The following is a 22871-nucleotide window of genomic DNA, read 5'->3' as shown; positions in this document are numbered from 1 at the left end:
TAGCTGGGACTACAGGACCGGGCCACCATGCCCAGCTGATTTTTATTCTTTTAGCAGAGACAGGGTTTCACCATGTTGGTCACGCTGGTCTCGAACTCCCGACCTTAGGTGATCCACCTACCTCAGCCCCTAAAGTGCTGGGATTACAGGCGCTTGCGCCACCGCGCCCAGCACACTTTTGTATTTTTTGTAGACAGGGTTTTGCCATGTTGCCCAGGCTGGTCTCAAACTCCTGGCCTTAAGTGGTCTGCACCTTGGCTTCCCAAAGTGCTGGGATTACAGGCATGGGCCACTCAGCAATTCCACTGGCAGGAATTTACCTCCTGATCAGTATCAGTGAAGTGGACCAAGATATTTGTGTAAAGATATGTGTTACAGTGCTGTTTACAATAGCAAAAATAGACCTGGAAATTACCCTTTGGGACCACGTTGAGTAAATCATGACACACCCACACAATGATACTGTAAGGGCAAAGACAAGTCACTCTGAAATGATACAGAACACCAAGGTTTTGGGGTTTTTTTTTGACAACCTGTTGCCCAGGCTGGGGTGCAGTGACGCCGTGGGGTGATCCACCTCAGCCTGCCAGGTAGCTAGGACTACAGGCACGTGCCACCATGCCCGGCTAATTTTTGTGTTTTTAGTAGACAGGGTTTCACCATGATGGCAAGGCTGGAAACTTTCTGAGATAGCGTCTCGCTCTGTCACCCAGGTTGGAGTGCAGTGGTGTGATCATTGCAGTGTTAATCTCCCAGGCTCAACTGACCCACCTGCCTCAGCCTCCTGAGTAGCTGGGACTACAGGTGTTCTGCAAAACCCACCTCAACTTTTTTTGTAGTGACAAGGTTTCACCATGCTACCCTGGCTGGTCTTCACCTCCTGAGCTCAAATTATCTGCCTCACCTTGGCCTCCCCAAAGTGCTGTGATTATAGGCATGATGACCCACTGTGCCCGACAGCTTGCCTGGGCAGGGCCCAGTAAGAATGCCACGAAGCCTGCTGGATTTTCCTCAAAGACTCAATTGCTAGCACCATTCTCAGTCTGCAGCCCACCCTATTCCTCTCAGGTCTCTGCCTCCAGAGGGCCTGTGACTGTGCCCATGCCTGCTCATGTCTCTTCAGGATAGACAGGGAGGAAAGCAGACATCCTGGAATCCCAGCAAGTGCTGTGTTTATTTTCCAAACAATTTTATTGAAATGTGTGTGCCAAGAGTACATGGGCAGCACAAATGAATGAACAGGAAAAAAAAAAAAAAAAAAAATCACATGTACAGTAATTTTTTAAAAGTGAAGGTTAATCTTGGGAGATATCAGTTCCCCTCTCCCTCCCCCTGCAGACTTCCAGCGTTTCCATTAAGGTTAAGCCTCTACGAACCTAGCATTAAAAAAAAAACAAAACAAAAAAAGGAATACAAGATCTTTTGCAAATTACAAAAACAAAAAAATGGCATAAAGGAAAGAGAAATGCCTTCCTGCTCAGATGGGAGTCTTCCTAGGCACCTAATTAAGAGGCGTGCTGAGCGGTGGAGAAACACAACTTCAGAGTGTAAGGGTATGGACCATCTGAAAAGGAGAGAGAAGTTTGGTTGGGTCCCATCTTTAGAGGCTCCCCAAACCCAGGTCCCCTCAATTTTGCACCCATCTCCCATTTTCTGCTGGTCAACTGCAGGGGTCTAGGAAGTGACTGCCCAAAGTGAGGCTTCAAGATGAGCCAATTATTATCAATTATGCACAGCATTTCTCCTTCTCTTCCCTCATTCCCATAGAGAATTCCATTCCTATCTCCTTTGCCAGCCCAAGGCAGTGGGCCTCTCCCAGCAACTGGGTGGGCAAGTTTTACCTGCTGGATAGTGTTGCCTCTTTCCTAGGTAACAGAGTGGCTGTCCTACCTAAGCCAGTCTCTGATGCAAAGAGAGAATGCCACCTCCCTGGAGGACAAGTTTGAGCAACTCCCAAGCTGGCAGAGTGGCAGCAGGTAGTCAGGCTGGCTCTCTCCCATGAGGAGCACAGGTTGCTCTCCAGGTGAGCAGGTCCCACCTGCCCGTGTCACCAGCAGTAAGAAGATCCCCGGGGTCCTATCTTAAGGGCAGGAAAGACATGCCTGGCCTGAAGCCAGCGAACCCATTAGGTCATCAGGTTGATGCCTGCAGGACTCACAGATACTCACTTGGGTTTTTCATCTGGTAATGGTTCAGGAAGCCCAGAGTCTCCAGGGCATCGCTCTTAGATTCCCACTCCAGCAGTCCAGAGGAGCTGCGCTCACCTGATTGCAAAGCAAGGGGAAAAGCAATGGTTTTAGACTGACCCAATAGGAAAACTAGGCAGCTGCCCACCAACCACCAAGTAACTAGGGGAAGGATATGGGTGCACTCGACTCACTTTTGCCTGAGAATACTTTCACAGAAGATGGCCGCTTCACTCCCAGCTCATCGCAGATCTGCGAAAGATAGTAAATGAACTCTGGAACAAAAGGGCAGTCACACAGCATTCAAGCAGATCAGGCCCTGCATGACTCAGTATTTGAAGTTTTCAAGAGAAAAGGCTTGTAGATTTTATCACACACCCTAAAGCCATCCCAGCAACAATGCTCTTTAATTATTAAGTTGCCTGAGACTGAGAGGCTGCTTTTTTTTTTTTTGGTCTCCCATCTTCAACAGCTATCTGGGTATCAGCACCGGGCTATTTGCTGAACACAAGGCCAACATTTCAGACCACAGCCAGATCCACTTGAGTTCCTCCTCCCTTCCTGCTGCCTCAGTTGCCCGACTAAGCTTTACAAGGCCCCACCTTCTGATGGTATCAGGGTGATGGCACCCCAAGGCTCCGCCAATGCAGTTCTTGTGAAACTGGGCCCTCATCACTGGGCCTAGGAAGCAGCTTTCCCAGCAAATGAGCAGTTGCTCTGCTTGCCAAAAATGCAAGGAAGGAACGCGGCAAATGGTATTGCTAGGAACTTGGTGCCATTCTCACCCTTTCCAGTTTTAGAGCAGGGATCTGTATCTGTCCTGGCTGCTGCTGTGTCCCTAGCACTCAACCCAGGGCCAGGCAGCACAGGAGTTCAACAACTCTGCAAATAGGAGCTAGTTGCAGAAAAAACTGAAATGAACGGCCTACTCAGGCAGCCGTTGTGAGGACCCAACTGCCTGTGTAGTTCCACAGCACACACCTCAAAGAAGTTCTCCTCGGTCACCTCCAGCGGGGCGTTGAAGAAGTGCAGCACATTGCTGGGGTGCTGGATGCGGTTCTTGGCTGCCTGCTCTGGGGTGGAGAACCGATTGTTCCGGGACTCACTGAAGTCTTTGTAACTGCAAGACCCATCTTCCAACCCGTATGACTGACCGGGCATGATGGCTGGCTGCTTGGAGACACTGCAAGAGGGAAGGGGAGCCTTTGTCATACCCAAAGTTGTCCCCCAAGCTTTCCCCTGTGGCCTCCAGAGGCTCAGCTTGCCCTGTGTGCCTTGGGGCATTGCTCTACAGCTGAGGCAAGGCTGACCCACTTTCTCCTGTGGTGTCAGAGAAACATCTGGGAACACACCTGCCACACCCCATTTCTGTGTGAATAAACACCTTGGCCTCACTGTGCTCCTCTGCTGGGCCCTGTTCCCCTCCTTTTCTCTCCCCTGTACCTCTGCCACCCTCCCTAGCCTGAGCACCTACCAGACATTCAGCTTCTGACCAAACATGAAGTTGTTGTTGAGGTGGGTAATGGCCCGGTCCACAGCGTAGCCATCAGCCATCTCCACCATGGCGGCCCCTGGCTTGCTTTTCATGAATTTCACCTTGGGGAGAGTAGCTGCAGTCAGCACCTCCGTCCAGCTGCCAGGATCCCCTCTCCTACCCCTCCCAAGTTAGTAATAACAACCCCTGCTCTGGCTCTGGGCTCCCATGTCCTTACAGTGAATCGGGGCCACTAGAAAAACATGCCTGGCCCACACCAAGTACTCAACCCAAGGTGAGAAGCAGAGCCTGGGTCATGTTTTTAACTGTGGGACATAACCCAACAGTAAGTCATTTAGTGAAGCACGGCAGAAAACTGTGCAGGAATGAGAAATCAAATCAGCCATTTTCACCATTTTGCCTGTTACACAGACATGTGTGATCTATGGATGGCTGTGTCTACGGTCACAAGATCAAATACTCCTTCAGCTAGGTTACAATGGAGCAGTGCCGGCTCTGGAGCCAGGCGGTCTGACTCTGAGTCCTGCTTCACTAAGGCTATGTGAACCCAGGTGGGTTATTTGAGCCCTCCGTCCTCCACTTCCCCCATCCATCTCATTAAGGATTAATGTGAGAAATTACACAGGTCACTACATGTAAAGCACCTTTAACAGTACCTGGTAACTAACAACACTTCACCTGTGTTATGAACTACTCTAAGTAACGAGCCAAGTCAGGAACTACACAAAGGCTCCCAAGACCCAGATGGGTTTTTTTTTTTTTTTTTTTTTGAGACGGAGTCTCGCTCTGTCACCCAGGCTGGAGTGCTGTGGCCGGATCTCAGCTCACTGCAAGCTCCGCCTCCCGGGTTCACGCCATTCTCCTGTCTCAGCCTCCCGAGTAGCTGGGACTACAGGCGCCGCCACGTCGCCCGGCTAGTTTTTTGTATTTTTTAGTAGAGACGGGGTTTCACCGTGTTAGCCAGGATGGTCTCGATCTCCTGACCTCGTGATCCGCCCGTCTCCGCCTCCCAAAGTGCTGGGATTACACCAGATGGGTTTAATGTAAGGAAAACGTCACATGGTTTCAGGTAGACACTTAAGTCACCACCAGCCCCAGTCAACTATCCCATGGGAAGGCAGAAAGAAAGCCTAGTGTTGCCAGGTCTTCAAGTTTTCAGGAGAAAATCCTTAAACGATAGTGTTTCACTATAATGGGTTCATTTTTATGTTTTATAAATCTATACTGATGTACTGGTAAGTATTAGTACTTTTATGTCATAAAGTCATTTCTTTTAAACATTCGTAATTCAAAAACAAAACACCCACATGCAGTGAGGACCAAACAAAGCCCATCTGCAAGCAGGCTGCCTGGGCTCACTGAGTCACTCACTCCGGGCCTGCCCGCCCAGCGCCACACCAGGCTCCCCCTGGTTCTTCCCCCTGTGCTGACTGGCAAGACATAAGGCTCAGTGAGGAACCCAGCGGGCCTAGCAGCAGCTCACCTTCTCCACATTGCCATACAAGCAGAAGACATTGAAGACTCGATCACAGTTCATCTTAGATTGATCCAAGCCATAGACCATGAGCACAGGGCTGTCGGCGTGAGGGCCATACTCGGGTGGTGGGGGAGGGGGTGGGGGATGCCCATACTGGGGGCCGTAGCGACTTGGGCCCCGACGGTGACCCCCCACTGGTGGACCCATCCTTCTCCCTTCGTAGTGAGGTGGGGGGGGCCCGTAGCCCTCATCATGGTAATGGCTGTGGTACCCACCGTGGGGCCCTCCTGGGGGGTGGGAAGGAAAGAGAGGGAGGACGGGTGAGAATTTGCACGGCGGGCGGCGGGCAGGGGCACATGAGCCACGGGAGTCCACGGAGGGGAACCCCCTGCCCTCACCATATTCTGCGGGGTGATCTCCCAGGAGAGGGGGCTGCCTCTGGCGTTTGTTGGGGTTGCTGCCAGGGTCACCTGTGGACAGAGAAAACAGTTAGGAGTCTCACTCAGAAATTGGGGTCTCTCCCTCCCTCCTGACTGCATAGGCTGATGTGAGTCCCCCAGCTCCTGCAAACTGCAAGCCTCCCTTCCTCAAGGGCTGCGGGGCCTCCTTTTGTGATGTGACCTATGGCGGGCATGAAGCCCAAGCCTCAAAAGCTGGTGCCCACTCCTTCCCCCGCTCACACCAAAGGGTTGGTCTTGTTCTGTGAAGGACAAGGCCAGGTTCTGTGCTCTCAGCTGCCCTGGCCCTGGGAGAAAGCCTAGCTCCCAGGCCCTCTGGGGAACCTGCAGCTGCTACAGAAGCTGATGTATTATGGAGGGCCAAAAGCAGCTTTCTAAACTGACTCCCAATGAAGGGAGAGTAGATTAAGAACAGAAAAATAACCCAGGAGGGAAGCAAGCAAGCTTGCCCCCCAAAGCCCCCAAGGTTTTAGGAGCTCCAGACTGTCTCTGTAGATCCCTTCTTTCTGAATCCCAGTCCCCTTCCCTCCCAGTCCCGCCAGCCCAAGAGGGACTGACTGTAGGAGCTGACAAGCAGGGCAATGGCAGAATCAGTTCAAAGAAACAATCATGTACAAGGTATCGACATTCCCACACCCAACAATGGCGCAGATCCACCCGACCCCAGCAGTTTGTAATCACTGCCGTTAACTTAGCGCTTAAGTGGCAGGCACTGGGCTAAGCGCTTTACAGACATCACAGCTTCTCAGATTCCTCACAACAACCCTATGAGGTAGGTTCTGATATTTCAGCCCCATTTTACAGATAAGAAGACTGAGTCGTTAACTTTTAACTGAGCAGTTAAAAGACGCTTGGCCCAAAGTCACAAAGCAAGTCAGTGACTGAACCAGATTTGAACCCAGGTCTGGCTGACTCCAAAACCCAGGGCTCGAAACCACTGCCCTTTCCTGCCACCCGGCCTGGGTTTTGTTACCAGTCATTACAAAGATGGAAAAGGACTACTTACAGCAGAAGTACAGAGTACAATGTCCATTTGTCACAAAAAACAAATCTGTATTTTCTCTTACCATTGGACGCTTCAACAGTGAGTTAGCACAGTTCTGAAAGATGGCGTCCCATCAAACATACACTGCGACCCTGCATCACATGGTTTTACAGTCATAAATACAAGTCACGGTACACATCCGCTACAATTTTTTTAAAGAATTGTTTTAAAAGTCAGTATTTTGATTAAATCAAAAATGGCTCACAGATGTTCTGTCCTCAGAAGATATCAGAAAAGTGGAAATAAAGGTGTATGAAGTGGGTAGTGTCCCTCCGTGTTGTCACCTCCTCACATATGTGCTGCAGTGCGGTGGTGCGGTGCTTCTGGCTGTGTAGCGCTCCGTGTGCGTGTCTCCTGGTATGAGGTGTGCCAGTGGCCCCACTACGCTCGCGCTTTTGGCCTTGGGAGCGCACCTGGTTACCCGGCAGCAGGTAACTGTGTGCCTCTGAGCTGTTTGGCTGTCTGGTTTTAGGTCTGTTTTGGTTTTTTTGATTTTTTTTTGTTGTGGTTAAATTTTTTTTTGTTTCTGATCTCCAGTTGGTGCAGATTATGTTGGCAGCCGGTGACTGCAGAAAAAATAAAAATATCAAAACAGAAAAAAAAGAAGGCCCTCCCCAAACCAAAGGACTTAAAAAACAAAACCCATATGGCGAGGAATGGAGAGAGGATCCTATTGTCTTGGAGGCCCATGGAATCTACTTCCGTCTATGAAACGTTCTCCGAAAAGAGCACCGCTCGCTGGCTGGCTGGGACAGCTCTGTTCTCTGTGTTTCCTACTTCTGTGTACATTCTCGGGTTCAAGTTTGCTTGGATTTTGACTTTTTTAATGTTTAATAAAAAAAGCAGTGTCTGCTGCCATGTTGCGTCTCTTTCTCTCTTTGTCTCTGTATGCCTCTGTCTCTGTGCTTGTAGCTGTTCCTTGGAGCGCGGTGTGGTGTTCTTGATGTAGTGAGCTCAAGTCTGCAGCTGTTTCTGGGGACGTGGTGGAGGCTGCATGTTCTGTTCTCTCCAGGAAGAGCTAGTGGTTTTCTACCCTGTGTGTTGGTGAGCAATGTGCAGAGGCAGAGCCGCTGAAGTATGGTTCCTGAGGGGTGGCGAAGCACCGCCCTCACTCCAGGTCACCTCATCAGCCCTTGCTTTTTTTTGGGCCCCAGCCTTGGGGCTGCCAAAGCTGAGAGGCATCAAAACCAATGCACAGCCAGCCCCCTGCCACTAGCCCCTGCCGGTCTGCACATCTTCTATTTATGTTCCTTGGAGAAGAAATGGTTGTTGCCATGTTTCTGTTAGCAGTCATGTAATGCCATTGCCCGCTCTGGTACATTCACTTGGTCACCAATTTGCCTCTGACCTTTGGAGGGAGCAGCCAGGCCCACAGGGCCCACTGTGAGGATCCTGGGGAGAGTCTAGCCCACCCTGCCCACTGCTTCCCAGATGCAAGGGCGAGCAAGACAGGCCTGCCTATGAATGGGGGGCTTTGGCCTCTCAGGGCCTGTGCGATGTCAGCATCGAGCCTCCTCCCTCAGCCCATGGCCTGGTCCGACGTATCAGACCAAGACAGACACAGAGATGGATGTCTTGTTGGGGGGCTGCCGCTGTTTCTCATAGGCAATCCTCCACCTCTCCCTGCTACCAAAGGCAAACCATTCTTGACAGACACTAGGAAGGGGGTTGTCCATTTGGGCCACCTGCAGAGATGTTGCGTCCCCTCTACAAATGATGTGAGGCATGTCCGCCCTGGTCCAATCCAGAGTGTCTCACCTCCACAGGGTCAGCTTGCTCAAAGGCTCGCTGCAAGAGCCCGGGAGATCTCATTGCCCCCCCACACTGTCACTCCCCCAAATCAGACCCTCTCAACAACGCAGAACAAGAGGACAATTCCTGGCCCAACAAGAGTGGAGTCAGTGACCCTAACCAGACTCTCAAAGGAGCCACTGCTGATTTCTAAGGCCACCCCCGTGCCTCATCCTCAGTGAGGCCCTGCTCCCCACCCGTCCAGGCTTCTGCCTTGCCTCTGTATTCTGGGCAGCATCGGAAGGCCCCAAGCAGCAGTGAAGACCAAAGGAGGCCTCTCACGCCCCCTATCCCATTAGGATGTCCAAGAGCTAACCCCAAGGCCCTCCCATGTCCATGGGGAGCCCAATGGCATTACATAACCCTGAGCCCAGGCCTATGAAGTGCACTAGTCGAGTGAAGGCAAGGCAGGTGTGTTTAGAACAAAGTGGCCATCAAGATTACCTTGTCCACTGAGATTGGGGTTTGTGTAGTCCCAAGTATCCTGATCATTCTTGAACACATTCAAGCGTGTAGGCTGCAAGGACAAGACAAGGCTTGAGGTCAGCCATGCCCCAGCTCACCTGGAAGCTGATGAGGGGCAGTCAGTCACCTCCCAGACGTACCTTTGCATATTCGATCTTCAGAGTGCAACAGCCAGAATAGATATCAGCCCCATTGAGAGAGGCCTTGGCCCGCTGGGCACTTTGAACAGAGTCAAATGTGAGTCAAGTTAAGGAAAGTCTCATCACAGGAGATCTTGGAGAAGGGCTTCAGGTTACCCCAGAGAGGGATAAGGACAACGTGGTATCCCAAGACTGTGGTACAGGTGGAGGCTTTGGGATTAGCTCACTGCCCAGTCACTAGCCTCAGGTTGAGAGACCAAAATGGTGTTGATGGACTCAATGCTGCCCTGGGTGAGTAGTTACTGGCCAGAGTTCTCTCATAATCTGCACCCCCACCCACAGCTACTACTAGCAACCTCTTCTGCCACACCACCTTCTCCATCTCAGCCCTCTGGCCCTTCGACTAAATCTGTAACAACAACCCAACTACAGCTCTGCCCTGAAAGTCCATCAGTGGCTTTTTCCTGCCTCTGCCCCAAGCATCACATCACTGTCTAGGATGCCCTAAAAACTTCTTCCAAACCCGTCGGCTTGCCAGCTACTCTGCGATCCTCAGATCTTTCAGTTTCTCCATTCAAAACAAGCTCCTTCTGACTTTACAACCTTTGCAGAGGCTGTTTCTTTCATCTTGAGTATCAGCTCCTATTTGCTCATAGAAATAGGACATCACCTCCTCAGAAACCTTCACAAATGCCCCGCCTTTTTTTTTTTTCTGGCACAGAGACGGAGTCTCGCTGTGTTGCCCAGGATGGAGCGCAGTGGTACAGTCTTGGCTCACTGTAATCTCCGCCTTCCAGGCCCAAGCGATTCTCTTGCCTCAGCCTCCAGAGTAGCTGGGATTACAGGCATTCACCACCATGCCTGATTAATTTTTGTATTATTAAGCCGGGCACAGTGGCTCAAGCCTGTAATCCCAGCACTTTGGGAGGCCGAGACGAGTGGATCACGAGGTCAGGAGATCGAGACCATCCTGGCTAACACAGTGAAACCCCGTCTATACTAAAAAAATACAAAAAACTAGCCGGGCGAGGTGGCGGGCGCCTGTAGTCCCAGCTACTTGGGAGGCTGAGGCAGGAGAACGGCATAAACCCGGGAGGCGGAGCTTGCAGTGAGCTGAGATCCGGCCACCGCACTCCAGCCTGGGCGACAGAGCGAGACTCCGTCTCAACAACAACAACAGGCCGGGCGCGGTGGCTCAAGCCTGATCCCAGCACTTTGGGAGGCCGAGACGGGCGGATCACAAGGTCAGGAGATCGAGACCATCCTGGCTAATACGGTGAAACCCCGTCTCTACTAAAGAATACAAAAAACTAGCCGGGCAACGAGGCGGGCGCCTGTAGTCCCAGCTACTTGGGAGGCGGAGGCAGGAGAATGGCGTGAACCTGGAAGGCGGAGCTTGCAGTGAGCTGAGATCCGGCCACTGCACTCCAGCCTGGGCGACAGAGCCAGACTCCGTCTCAAAAAAACAAAAACAAAAACAACAACAACAACAACAACAATTTTGTATTACTAGAGACAGGGTTTCACCATGTTGGCCAGGCTGGTCTCAAACTCCTGACCTCAGGTGATCCGCCCGCCTCGGTCTCTGAAAGTGCTGGGATTGCAAGTATGAGCCACTACACCCAGCCCCACATCCCCTTTTAAATAAATTTCTTTTCCCAAGGGTACATCTTCTCAGGACCTCTTGAGAATATGCTCCCCAGACCTTGGTCACTCGTATATGGCTTAGAATAAACATGTTTAAAAATAAATTCCTAGCCAGGCACGCTGGCTCACGCCTATAATCCCACCACTTTGGGAGGCTGAGGTGGGTGGATTGCCTGGGGTCAGGAGTTCAAAACCAGCCTGGCCAACATGAAACCACATCTCTACCAAAAATACAAAAAACTAGCTGGGCATGATGGTGGGCGCCTATGATCCTACTAGGGAGGCTGAGGCAGGAGAACTGCCTGAACCCGGGAGGCAGAGGTTGCAGTGAGCCAAGGTCGCGCCACTGCACTCCAGCCTCGGCAACAAGGGCTGAACTCCATCTCAAAATGTAAATAAATAATAAAAAGAAAACAAAAATAAATTCCTTTGTATCGCCTAACACACGCTCTCTCCCCTAAGATCTGCACGTCCACACAATATGCCTCGTTCTTTAACAGCCTCCCCACTCAGTCACTGGGCTCTGTGAAGGCATCTGGCACATGGCAGCCACTCCCAAGGTCAGTAGACACATGCTGGCTCAAAGAATGACCACTGTCAAGCCCTGCAAGAGTCCCTACCCTAAGGAACACCTGTTTTCCAAGCAAAGGATATTCCACCATCGCCTGAACTCCATTCTTCCTGAAAATGACAATTCTCTGGACGGGGCCACAAGGATTACAGATAGTGTAAAGAACATCCTGCAAAAGCAAACACAGGCAAGATGAAGAGGCACTGCCAGGTCAGTCTGGCTTAGGGGAGGGAATGAGGAGAGAAAAGGAAGAAGGGAGACCTCACAAGAAATGCCTGCTGGCACGCACCGTGGTGATCGAATAAATGGGGTTCAGGATGGTAAAGAGAAGCACACTGTTCACGCTCCGGGAGTCATCCGAGTCCCCGGGGCGGGAGATCTTCTGGCTGGTAGAGTAGTTGACAAAAGCTGGGTGACCGGCAATGTATATTTGGTTGTCGGCTGCGTAGTTTACTGCGTTGCAAGCCCCCAACACATCTTCAAACTCCACCAGTGCTTGTCTCTTTTTAGGCATTACCACCACATAGCTGGCAGAGAGAACACAGGTTTCAATCCTCTCAGGAAAATGAAGACAGGAGAAGGGTATCACTTGATTTTTTTGAGAACTGACTCCTCCACGGCCTCTGGACTGCTCTGTAGCCCTATCATGGTCATGGTTCCCCGACCTGAACACCCCACGACACAAGTAGTACCAAAGGCCAAAGAGGGCTAGCTGAGCTAGACCTCCTCTGGGAAGCCTTCCTGACCTCTCCTCACCAGACTAACAGATGCCACCCATAGGATGGCTTCTTGAGCTTACGCTCTCAACAGTGTAAATCACTCTAGGAGAGCAACTTTCTAAGAGAAGGAATCCAGATACAGCTCACTACTGTATCTGCAGTATATAGCATGCACCAAATATTCAGTAACTATTTGCTGAATGAAAGAACACTGGCCAGGAGCAGCGGCTCATGCCACTAACCCTAAAACTTGGGAGGGCTAAGTGGGCAGATTGCTTGGGCCCAGGAGTTTGAGACCAGCCTGGCCAACATGGCAAAACCTTGCCTCTACAAAAAAATATAAAAATTAGCCAGGCATGGCGGCGCATGCCTGTAGTCCCAGCTACTCAGAAGGCTGAGGCAGAAGGATTGCCTGAGCCTGGGTAAGACTGCGCCACTATACTCCAGCCTGGGCCATAGAGTGAGACCTTGCTCTGTCTTAAAAAAAGAAACTTAAAAAAAAAAAAACAAAAAAACTTAAAAACTAGAAACTACAAGGCAAAGGAAAAAGGAAGGAAGAAAAACGATCATGGAACTTGCTGTAATCTGACAAAAAGTACAATGGTCCAGCCAAAAGCAGAGGGGCCACAGAACCTAGACCAGTATGGCAACGAAATCACTACTTCCAACCAGAAATCGTGGACACACAAGGGCACGAAGAAGTCAACTTTGGAAGCCCAACTCCTGGCCTCCAAGCCCAGTACCTGATGGGTCCAAACTCCTGCAAGGCCTCCACAAGGTCAGCTTCCACCACACCATCAATCAGGCCCCTGATGTGGACAACTGGGGAGGCAGGGGTTTTGTGCGGGTCATCGTAGTTCTCCTGAGAAAGGAAGCAAAAACAAGAATTCTTTTCTTGCTGTACAAGATGACAGCGCACTGGCCTTTGTGCTGTTGCAGACCCAGTCAGATAAGACAGTTGGATGTCATCCAGGAAGGATGCACAGAACAGACAAAGGGCAGCAACTGAAGTCAATCAGCCCAAAAGGATTCTGGGTCAGCAGAAGAGTGGTCCTGAGTGGGTGGTCACTTGCCCTCTGGCTCTTGCTGTAGCTTCTGAGGAAGGCAGATGGAGGGAGGACCACACAAGTCCCAAATATTACGTTCTTCCAGGGACCCCCCTCTTCCCACTGGTCCACTTGACCAAAGAAACATGGGAAAAGAGTAGCTGGAGGAGACACACTGGGAGGAAGGGCTCTAAAAGCTATCTGCTACAGTTTGAATGACGACATCCCCTTTGCATGTGCCCCAAATTCCTTACCCTTTCACTGGCTCAGCCACCATCACCTAGCTAAGTACACCTGTTGGCCACCACTCACACCTAGGTTCAGTCAGGGCAAAAAACAACACGTGCCACAGAAACTGGGGCAGCCAAGCCAGTCTTGACCCCTTCTAGTCTTGAATCACCCTCCCACCAAAATCTGCTTTGGCAATTACTGCCTAGGTCAGACTTAGGAAAAACAGGACAAGAAAAGTCTCTTATTTATTTTTTGAGATGGAGTCTCACTCTGTCACCCAGGATGGAGTGCTATGGCATGATCTTGGTCTACTGCAACCTCCAACTCTCAGGTTCAAGTGATTCTCCTGCCTCAGCCTCCCGAGTAGCTGGAATTACAGGCCCCCGCCACCACACTCGGCTAATTTTTTTGAATTTTTAGTAGAGATCGTGTTTTGCCATGTTGGCCAGGCTGTTCTTGAATTCCTGACCTCCGGTGATCTGCCTGCCTCAGCCTCCCAAGTGATGGGATTACAGGCATGAGCCCCCACGCTCAGACGGAAGGTCTTTTAGAAAGACCAGAAACTCCAATCCATACCATTAAGAACCAAGACTGCTCCTTCCTAGAAGTATCTTACACCCACCCATCCACAGACAAAAGCCTCTGGTCATCAGGAGGAAAATTAACTCTTTCACCTCTCCTGGGCTCTGGGACCAGTCCCCTGTCTGAGAATCACTGGGCAGAAGAGCGTGGAATAGAATTGGATTCTATTTCAGGAATGTACCACCCGAACCACAGGGGGAGGCACTCCCTCCAGGTTAGCAGCTGCCACAAATGGGAGTTCTAACTGCAGCCCTGCCCCTCACTAGCTGTGCCACCTACGGTAATTCACCTTATCTCTCTCCTAGCCAATTTCCTCCTCTGTAAATCGGGAATCCCAGTATCTCTCCCAACCTCACGGAGGAGCGTTAAGGACTTTCAATTAAGATGTCTTTAAAACGTGTGGGACAAGGCCTGACGAAGATTAAAACGCTAGCAACTCATAACCCCAAAATCCCAGAAAACCCTGCAAATGGGCTGCACTGGAAAACTTCAAGATCTTGGAAGGAGTGGGGACTGGGCCCTACTCCAAAAGCAACGACTGGTGTTTTCGGAGGGAGTGATTACAAGGGATCGAAATCCCAGCACGGCCAGGGAACAGTTTCGTTTATCAAATCCTCGGTACCCAATGAATCCCCGGAAACTGTAAGCAAACTCGTGATAGTTTCAAAGCTTCGCTCAACTCCTAAAAGGCTAAAAGTGCATTTAACAAATCTTTCTCTTCCCATTTTCAATGCCTACAAAAATGAGGGAGATACTTTGTTCTAGTATCTAGACTAAACACATTCATTGCTGTATAGAAAGGCTGGGCCTCAGAGATTAAGCTGCCATCGGACGTTAATTTCCCACTCCAGTGGACAAGGCCACCCCCCCGTTCCCGCTCACGAGGCGCTCCCTCAACCGCCCACGAGGCTGGGCGGGAGAACTGCGCCTGCGCATGGGGCCAGGGAAGAAAATGATAAAGGGGAAAAAAACCGGCCGGGCCTCGTGCCCGGCCCCCACACGCCAGCCCGCGGCGCCTGCGCCCTGGGCCGCTCGCCTCACGAGCTACTTCCTCTGCGCTCCCCCCCCACCCCGCTCCGGACCGCGCGCACGCGCAGGCGCCTGTCCTCGCGCAAACCCCGCCGTTTGCCCAACGGCCGTCCCCTCCCCCACACCGTCAACGGCGCGATGGCCTGAGCGCGTGCGCAGAAGCCCCCTCAAAAAATAAAATGCCCTCAAGCTGGGAAATTGTCCCGCACTTCCCGGCCTTCCCGGCTCCTAGGGCTCTGGCCTCACCCCGCCGCCGCCGCCGCCCGCCGCCCCGGCTCCTCCACCGCCACCGCCGCCGCCTCCGTGCTGGTCGCCGGCGTTGTCAGTCTTGAGCCGCTTAGGAGCCCGGCCGCCCTCACTGCCGCCGCCGTAGTAGCGGCCACCGCCGCCTCCGCCGCCCGCCGCCGCCATCTTCACCATCGCTCCCGACCGCCTCCGCTGCTCGTCCGGCTGCTGCCTCTGCTCCAGCCGCCGACGCCGCTTCTCCGCCCGGGGCAGCAGCCTCCGCGACATGGCGGCGCAGAACCCGCCTCCCCCCGCCTCTCATTGGGGGAGGGACACGCCCGTCACCCGCCGCCCCCACCCGATAGGGGGAGCCACTGGTCCCGCCGCGGGGGGAGGGTAGGCCTCCACACGCCTTGCGCGCTTATTGGACATTGCCCACGCCGTTCTGCAGGAGGGCCCGCCCTTGTTTGTCCGAGACACTCTTTATAGGTGATCGCTTTCTGCCAATCATTCCGTCGACCCCGCCGCCTTAAAATAAAATCCAATTTCATAGGTCGGATTTCTGGCGCGGCTGGCCTCCCTAAAAGCACCTGATAGGAGCGGCGCTCTAAACCTCCCAAGAATCCCCGCCTCCCTCCCACTTTCATTGGTCTCTTCGCTAATCCGTCAGTACCCAGTCACAAAGACTACCTTCCCGCGCCACTTCGCAAGGAGACAAGGAAGCCCCGCCCTTTTTTGGTCTCTCTCTCCAGTGGTTACTACAGATGCCCATTCTTCTGCGTCTCCACTGATTGGTCAATGGAGAGTGGAGGGCACCCTCTCACCAGATGGTAGGACTACTGATACGCTCTGATTGGATAAAATGGGGAGCCCCACCCCAGGGTAGGCCCTCTTTGGTGCGGTCTACGAAACCAGCCAAGGTGAGAAGGCATGCGCAAATATGTTTTCAGGCACCGCCCAGAGGCGGGGCCACCCCTCAAGAGAGTGACGGCCTGGAATACTCGGAGTATTTACGTAGCGACCGCTGTGTGTGCGCCGGAAGGCTAGACCAAGATTGACAGGAACTCCCAGGGTATCTCTGTCGCCATCACTATACCCTGTTCCTCTCTACCTCTAGGAGGAATTCTTCAAATCCCAAATCTGAGCCTTTTCCTCAGTATAAAACCACTCGCTGCTGCCGACTGTCTTCGGACCCTATCCAGTTCTAAATTCAGCCGCAACCCCTTTCGGTTTCCCTTGGGAGAAGGCTCTTCCGAGCACTCTCGATCTGTGCCCGTGCAGTCCCTTCCACCTGGGAGAGTCCCTCTACTACCCCTCCTGCAGGAGTTAAGGGCCAAGTCATCTAGTCCGTGCCATCTAAATTCACAGGCCCCTGCCATCCCAGACCCCCAGCCGTAACTCGGGCCAGTGGTTTTTATCTGACAGCTCCACTCCTCTGAGAACCACAGGAGGCCCTGGCCGCGACCTTGGAGAGGGTGGCCACCTACCAAGCGCCCAGTGCAAGCCCCCTGCAGAGGGGAGGCGTTCTTGTGATCTGTGCTTGCGTCAGACCTTTCTTCCTCAAGGGCGGGGTAAGACCACCCGCACTGCCCCGAGAGAATGTCGGAGGGTATCTCCAGACTCCAACGAAACCCAACTGGCGAAGCCTGGGGGTGGGGAAGACGAGCGCCCCAGTTATCACGCGCAGGCGGAGGGGTCAAACGGGGATTAACACTGGATCCCGTCCTACGGCACATAACATTATGGGGCTGCCCGCGCCAGGTTGGCGGGGGGAACACCTTATCGAAGCTATTGGCAAGTGACGATGTCGCCAAAGGGGGGAAAAAATAAAAGCGAAGCTAGCGTCGTGAGAAATGCGGGGGACGCTCCAGGACCTTTCCGCTCGGCTGATGGGGGCTCGAGTTGAGGTCCGGGTGGAAACTAAGTTTGAAATGGAGGCTGTGTGTGGTGGCTCACACCTGTAATCCCAGCACTTGGGGAGGCCGAGGCGGGAGGCTCGCTTGAGCCCCGGAGTTCCAGGTTGCAGTGAGCCGTGATCGCGCCCCTGCACTTCAGCCTGGGCGACGGAGCGAGACCCAATCTAAGAAAAAATGGGGTCTATGGCAATATAAGAGGGGGACAGGCCTGGTGGCTCTGCCGGTGAGGGGAAATAAAGTTGGGGGAAGGGGCCCTGCTGGGGACGTCGGTCAGCTACCCCGGACGCCGGGAAGATCCGAACACGCCGACTGAACAGAGACGGAGGCGGGGCAGCGTCTGAAGCACGTGATCCGCGTGACGGGAGGAGGCGGGGCCGGTCGCGACGAAGGGCGGGGTCGCTCGGTCCCAACGTCAGAGGAATGCGGTGGGGGGAGGGGGACACAGGGGGCCCCTCCCCTCCCCGCCCCCGCGCCCGGCCCGGACGCCCCTAGCGCCGGCGCGCACGGCCGGAGCGCGGCGGTACGGTGTCCCCTGCGCCGCACGTTCCAGGCCGCCCGACTGGCCTGGTGACCCGCACCCCCCGCGCTCCTGGCCGCCGCCCCGCCCCCACCCCGCAGCTCGGACCCCGGCCCCCGGCCGCGCGCGGCGCCGCCCGCCAGTGCCCCGGTCACCCTCCCGCACCCCTAGCCCCCAGCCCCTACCAGCTCGGCGGCGAGCCTGACCGGCCGTCCCGGATCGAAAAGAGCAGACACTGGGAAGTTTTGGGAGAGGGAGGGGCGGGCCTTAAAGGGACCACGACCTTTTTTCAGCCCTGTGGGAGGAAGAAAAATTGGGGGCAGGGGGCGCGGGAGCGGGGACACGGTAGGAGACCGAGGATCGCCCCGTGGGGGAATGGAGGAAACCAGGCGAGAAAGGAGTGGGAAGACCTTGGAGCCGCGGTGTTCGGGCTCCGCGTCCCTTCTCCCCAAAAATCCACCCCCGCCCCCCGCAGACGGAAAGTCACGCAGTTGTTTGAGACTCGCGCATCTTTCCTCCTGGTCAGGCAAGTGTTGTTTTGGCTGAGGCAAGTGTTTGGGGTGTGCATTGCTCACATAAGGAAATGGGCTGAAGGGACGCAAGTGACTAACCCAGGATGCCACAGCTTGCAAGTGGCATGGCGGGGCTGGTCTGACGCCGGAGCAGACGCATCACCACTGTACTGCAGGGCCTATTAGGGTGATGGGGTAGGCTGTAGAGTGGGGGGTTCAGAGCAGGGGACTGGAGCCAGCCTACCGGGGTTGCAACGTGGAAGCTGCATTTACTGTCTCTGTAGCCTTAGGAAAGTAACTTAGCCTTCCTCATCCGTTAGGGGGATGGCAGTAGCAGCTTTGTCTGGATGGTCATGAGGAATGCAGAGGATGGAAACAGGGGACCTTAGAGGCCTACCCGCATTTCACAGTTGAAGTAAAAATGACCCAGAGGGTGGAAGAACCGCGGAAAATTACCACAGCTGGGCAGCCTCTGAAAGAGCAAGTCGCTCCCGTTCTTAATCCACACAAAGCTTAATCTGACCCTTGCAGATCCTTGTAAACCCATGCCAGCCGGGCACGGTGGCTTCCCCTGTAATCCCAGCACTTGGGAGGCCGAGGTGGGCAGATGGCTTGAGGCCAGGAGCTCGTTACCAGCTTGGGCAACATGGCGAAACCTTCTCGCTACATAAAATACAAAAAATTAGCTGGGTATGGTGGCGTGCAACTGTAGTCCCAGCTACTGGGGAGGCTGAGGCGGAAGGATCACTTGAGCCTAAGAGGTGGAGGCTGACAAAGCAAGACCCTGTCTCAGAAACAAACAAAAGACACCAAAAAAAAAAAAAAAAAAAAAAAAAAAAAAAAAAAAAAAAAAAAAAAAAAACCATGACTGGGCACCGTGGCTCACGCCTGTAATCGTAGCACTTTGGGAGGCCGAGGCAGGAGAATCACTTGAGGTCAGGGGTTTGAGACCAGCCTGGCCAACATGGCGAAACCCGGTCTCTACTTAAAATACAAAAATGAGGCTGGTGTGGTGGCGGCCGCCTGTAATCCCAGCTACTCAGAACGCCGAGGCAGGAGAATTGCTTGAACCCCTGAGGTGGAGGTTGCAGTGAGCCTAGATTGTGCCACTGCACTCTAATCTGGGCAACAGAGTGAGACTCTGTCTCAAAAAAAGCCGGGTGCAGTGGCTCACGCCTGTAATCCCAACACTTTGGGAGGCCGAGGCGAACAGATCACGAGGTCAGGAGATCGAGACCATCCTGGATAAAACGGTGAAACCCTGTCTCTACTAAAAAAAAAATACATAAAATTAGCCGGGCATGTTGGCGGGTGCCTGTAGTCCCAGCTACTCAGGGAGGCTGAGGCAGGAGAATAGTGTGAACCCGGGAGGTGGAGTTAACAGTGAACTGAGATCACGCCACTGCACTCCTGCCTGGACGACTCAGCCTGGGCGACGGAGCAAGATTCCGTCTTAAATAAATAAATAAATAAATAAAAATAATGCTGCTGTGAACATTCCTAGTGATATCTTCTTGTGTCCATGTGTGACAGTTTTCAGGGCATGTAGGTAGGAGTGGAATTGCTGGGTCACCTAACATATTTTAACATTATTGGGTAGTAACAAATTGTTTTCCAATGTATCTGTACCATATATTCCCACCAGCAGTATAGGAGAAGGTCTCATTCTTTTCTTTTTTTTTTTTTCTTTTGAGACAAGAGTCTGTTTGTCCCCCAAGCTGGAGTGCAGTGATGCATACACAGCTCACTGCAGCCTCGACCTCCTGGGCTCAAATGATCCTACCACTTCAGCCTCGTGAGTAGCTGAGACCACAAGCACATGCCATCAGCCCTAATTTTTTTTTTTTTTGAGATGGAGTCTCACTCTGTTGCCCAGGCTGGAGTGCAGGGACGTGATCTCCACTCACTGCAACCTCTGCCTCCCAGGTACAAGCGATTATCCTACCTCAACCTCCTGAGTAGCTGGAATTACAGGTACACGCCACCACACCAGGCTAAGTTTTGTATTTTTTTTTTTTTTTTTTTTTTTTTGAGATGGAGTCTCGCTCTGTCGCCCGGGCTGGAGTGCAGTGGCTGGATCTCAGCTCACTGCAAGCTCCGCCTCCCGGGTTTACGCCATTCTCCTGCCTCAGCCTCCCAAGTAGCTGGGACTACAGGCGCCCGCCACCTCGCCCGGCTAGTTTTTTGTATTTTTTAGTAGAGACGGGGTTTCACCATGTTAGCCAGGATGGTCTCGATCTCCTGACCTCGTGATCCGCCCGTCTCGGCCTCCCAAAGTGCTGGGATTACAGGCTTGAGCCACCGCGCCCGGCCAAGTTTTGTATTTTTAGTAGAGACGGGGTTTCACCATTTTGTCCAAGCTAGTCTCAACTCCTGGCCTCAAGTGATCTGCCCACCTTGGCCTCCTAAAGTGCTGGGATTACAGGCGTGAGCCACAGTGCCCAGCCACCCTAATTTTTTTTTTTTTTTTTTTTTGGTAGAGGCCAGGGTCTCACTATGTTGCCCAGGGTAATCTTGAACTCCTGGGCTCAAGCAATCCTCTCACCTCAACCTCCCACAGTGTTAGGATTTTAGGTGTGAGCCATGGCACCAAGCCTAGGTTTCTCCTGCTGTTCTTTTCCAAAACTTCTTAAATTTTGATAGGTCTTTCTCCTTTTCCAATATAAGCACTGAGGCTCTCAATTTCCCTCTCCATTTTAATTTGGCTGCATTTTACAGAAAGGTGTTTTGGAACTTCCATTCTAATTTCTCTCAAATAGATGGCATTTTTAACTTGTCTTGTTGTGAATTGCTAAAATACTTTCAAGTTGGTACATTTTGCATTTTGAAAGATTTCGCCAAATTACCCTCCATTAGCACTGTAACAATTTGAGTTCTCAGCATTTCTATATAAAAAAGGAATTTTCCCCACTATCTCAAAATACTGCACTTTTTTTTTTTTTTTTTTTTTTTTGAGACAGAGTCTCGCTCTGTCGCCCGGGCTGGAGTGCAGTGGCCAGTTCTCAGCTCACTGCAAGCTCCGCCTCCCGAGTTCACGCCATTCTCCTGCCTCAGCCTCCGAGCAGCTGGGACTACAGGTGCCCGCCACCTTGCCCGGCTAGTTTTTTGTATTTTTTAGTAGAGACGGGGCTTCACCGTGTTAGCCAGGATGGTCTCGATCTCCTGACCTCGTGATCCGCCCGTCTCGGCCTCCCAAAGTGCTGGGATTACAGGCTTGAGCCACCGCACCCGGCCTACTGCACATTTTTTTTACATTTGTTAATCTGAGGTAAAAACTGGTTTTAATTTTCATTTACTTTATATTTACCTTATTGAATGAATCGTGTGTGTGTATGTGAATGCATACCGTATGTGTTCACATGGGAATGGAAACAGCTAGAGAAAAAACATCCCAAGGAGAAGAAACAGCAAATGCAAAAGCTATGAAGTCGGCCGGGCGCAGTTACTCATGCCTACAATCCCAGCACTTTGGGAGGCCGAGGTGGGCAGATCACGAGGTCAGGAGTTCAACATGGTGAAACCCCGTTTCTACTAGAAATACAAAAATTAGCTGGGCATCGTGGTGGTTGCCTGTAATCCCAGCTACTCGGGAGGCTGAGGCAGGAAAATCACTTGAAACCAGAAGGCTGAGGTTGCAGTGAGCCAAGATCCCACACCACTGCACTCTAGCCTGGGTAACAAGAGTGAAACTCCGTCACAAAAAAAAAAAAAAAAAAAAAAAAAAAGCCCTGAAGTGAGAACTGAAGACCTTTGTGGCTGGGCAGAGGGAATTACAGGGTGAGTCTGAGGGGACAAGGTCAGAGACGTGATGGGGGTACGTTATGTGGGGCCCGCTGGGACAGGCTGAGGATGAGGGCTTTGGTCTTATTACTAAGTGAGAAAAGAACCGTGAGAGGGTTAAAAACCAGAATGACAGGCTGAGCGTGGTGGCTCAAACCTGTAATCCCAGCACTCTGGGAACGTTAAGGCAGGAGGATCCCTTGAGGCCAGGAGATTTAAATCAGCCTGGCTAACACAGTGAGACACTATCTCTACAAAACAAAGTAAAAGGCCGGGTGCAGTGGCTCATGCCTGTAATCCCAGCACTTTGAGAGGCCAAGGCTAGTGGATCACCTGAGGTCAGGAGTTCGAGACCATCCTGGCCAACATGGCGAAACCTCATCTCTACTAAAAATACAAAATTAGCTGGGCATGGTGGTGGGTGCCTGTAATCCCAGCTAGTTGGGAGGCTGAGGCAGGAGAATCGCTTGAACCTAGGAGGCAGAGGTTGCAGTGAGCCAAGACTGTGCCATTGCACTCCAACCTGGGCAACAAGAGCAAAACGCCGTCTCAAAAAAAAAAAAGTAAAAATATTAGCTGGGCATGGTGTAATGCCCCTAGTCCCAGGTCCTCAGGAGACTCAGGCAGGAGAATCACTTGAACCCAGGAGTTTGAGGCTGCAGTGAGCGATGATTGCAGCATTGCACTTTAGCCTGGGCAACAGAGTGAGAACTTCTTTCCAAAAAACTCCACAAAAAACAAAGGAGTGATAAGATCAGATTTTTTTTGGATTAAAAAATATAACATCTGGCCAGGTGCAGTGGCTCACGCCTGTAATCCCAGCACTTTGGGAGGCCGAGGCAGGCGGATCACGAGGTCAGGAGATCAAGACCATCCCGGGTAACACGGTGAAACCCTGTCTCTACTAAAAATACAAAAAATTAGCCGGGCGTGGTGGCGGGCGCCTGTAGTCCCAGCTACTCAGGAGGCTGAGGCAGGAGAATGGTGTGAACCTGGGAGGCAGAGTTTGCAGTGAACCGAGATTGAGCCACTGCACTCC

At 52.4% G+C, this 22871-nt stretch overlaps 1 protein-coding gene across 3 annotated transcripts; it reads right to left on the bottom strand.

Moving 5' to 3' along the window:
* Positions 1-1165: 1165 nt before the first annotated feature.
* HNRNPL (heterogeneous nuclear ribonucleoprotein L) lies at positions 1166-17795 on the bottom strand. 3 transcript variants are annotated; one of them, XM_010380942.2, is made up of 13 exons: positions 17726-17795; positions 12738-12856; positions 11565-11802; positions 11359-11444; positions 9058-9154; positions 8897-8969; positions 5557-5628; positions 5165-5445; positions 3661-3782; positions 3168-3369; positions 2381-2438; positions 2169-2264; positions 1166-1564 (listed from the first exon to the last, which is right to left on the bottom strand). In XM_010380942.2, the coding sequence occupies exons 3-13, from the start codon at positions 11787-11789 to the stop codon at positions 1506-1508; spliced, it is 1371 nt and encodes a 456-aa protein (XP_010379244.1). In that variant the 5' UTR covers positions 11790-11802; positions 12738-12856; positions 17726-17795; the 3' UTR covers positions 1166-1505. The 3 variants fall into 3 exon arrangements, with proteins under 3 accessions (XP_010379244.1, XP_010379243.1, XP_010379242.1); XM_010380941.2 differs by lacking the exon at positions 17726-17795 and adding an exon at positions 15129-15400; XM_010380940.2 differs by lacking the exon at positions 17726-17795 and adding an exon at positions 15129-15395 and having other exon boundaries at positions 5165-5628.
* Positions 17796-22871: the final 5076 nt, after the last annotated feature.

The sequence above is a fragment of the Rhinopithecus roxellana genome, chromosome 12 (genome assembly GCF_007565055.1).
Source record: "Rhinopithecus roxellana isolate Shanxi Qingling chromosome 12, ASM756505v1, whole genome shotgun sequence".
In the NCBI taxonomy this organism is placed as follows: domain Eukaryota; kingdom Metazoa; phylum Chordata; class Mammalia; order Primates; family Cercopithecidae; genus Rhinopithecus; species Rhinopithecus roxellana.
This window is presented reverse-complemented; position numbering and strand designations above follow the sequence as displayed.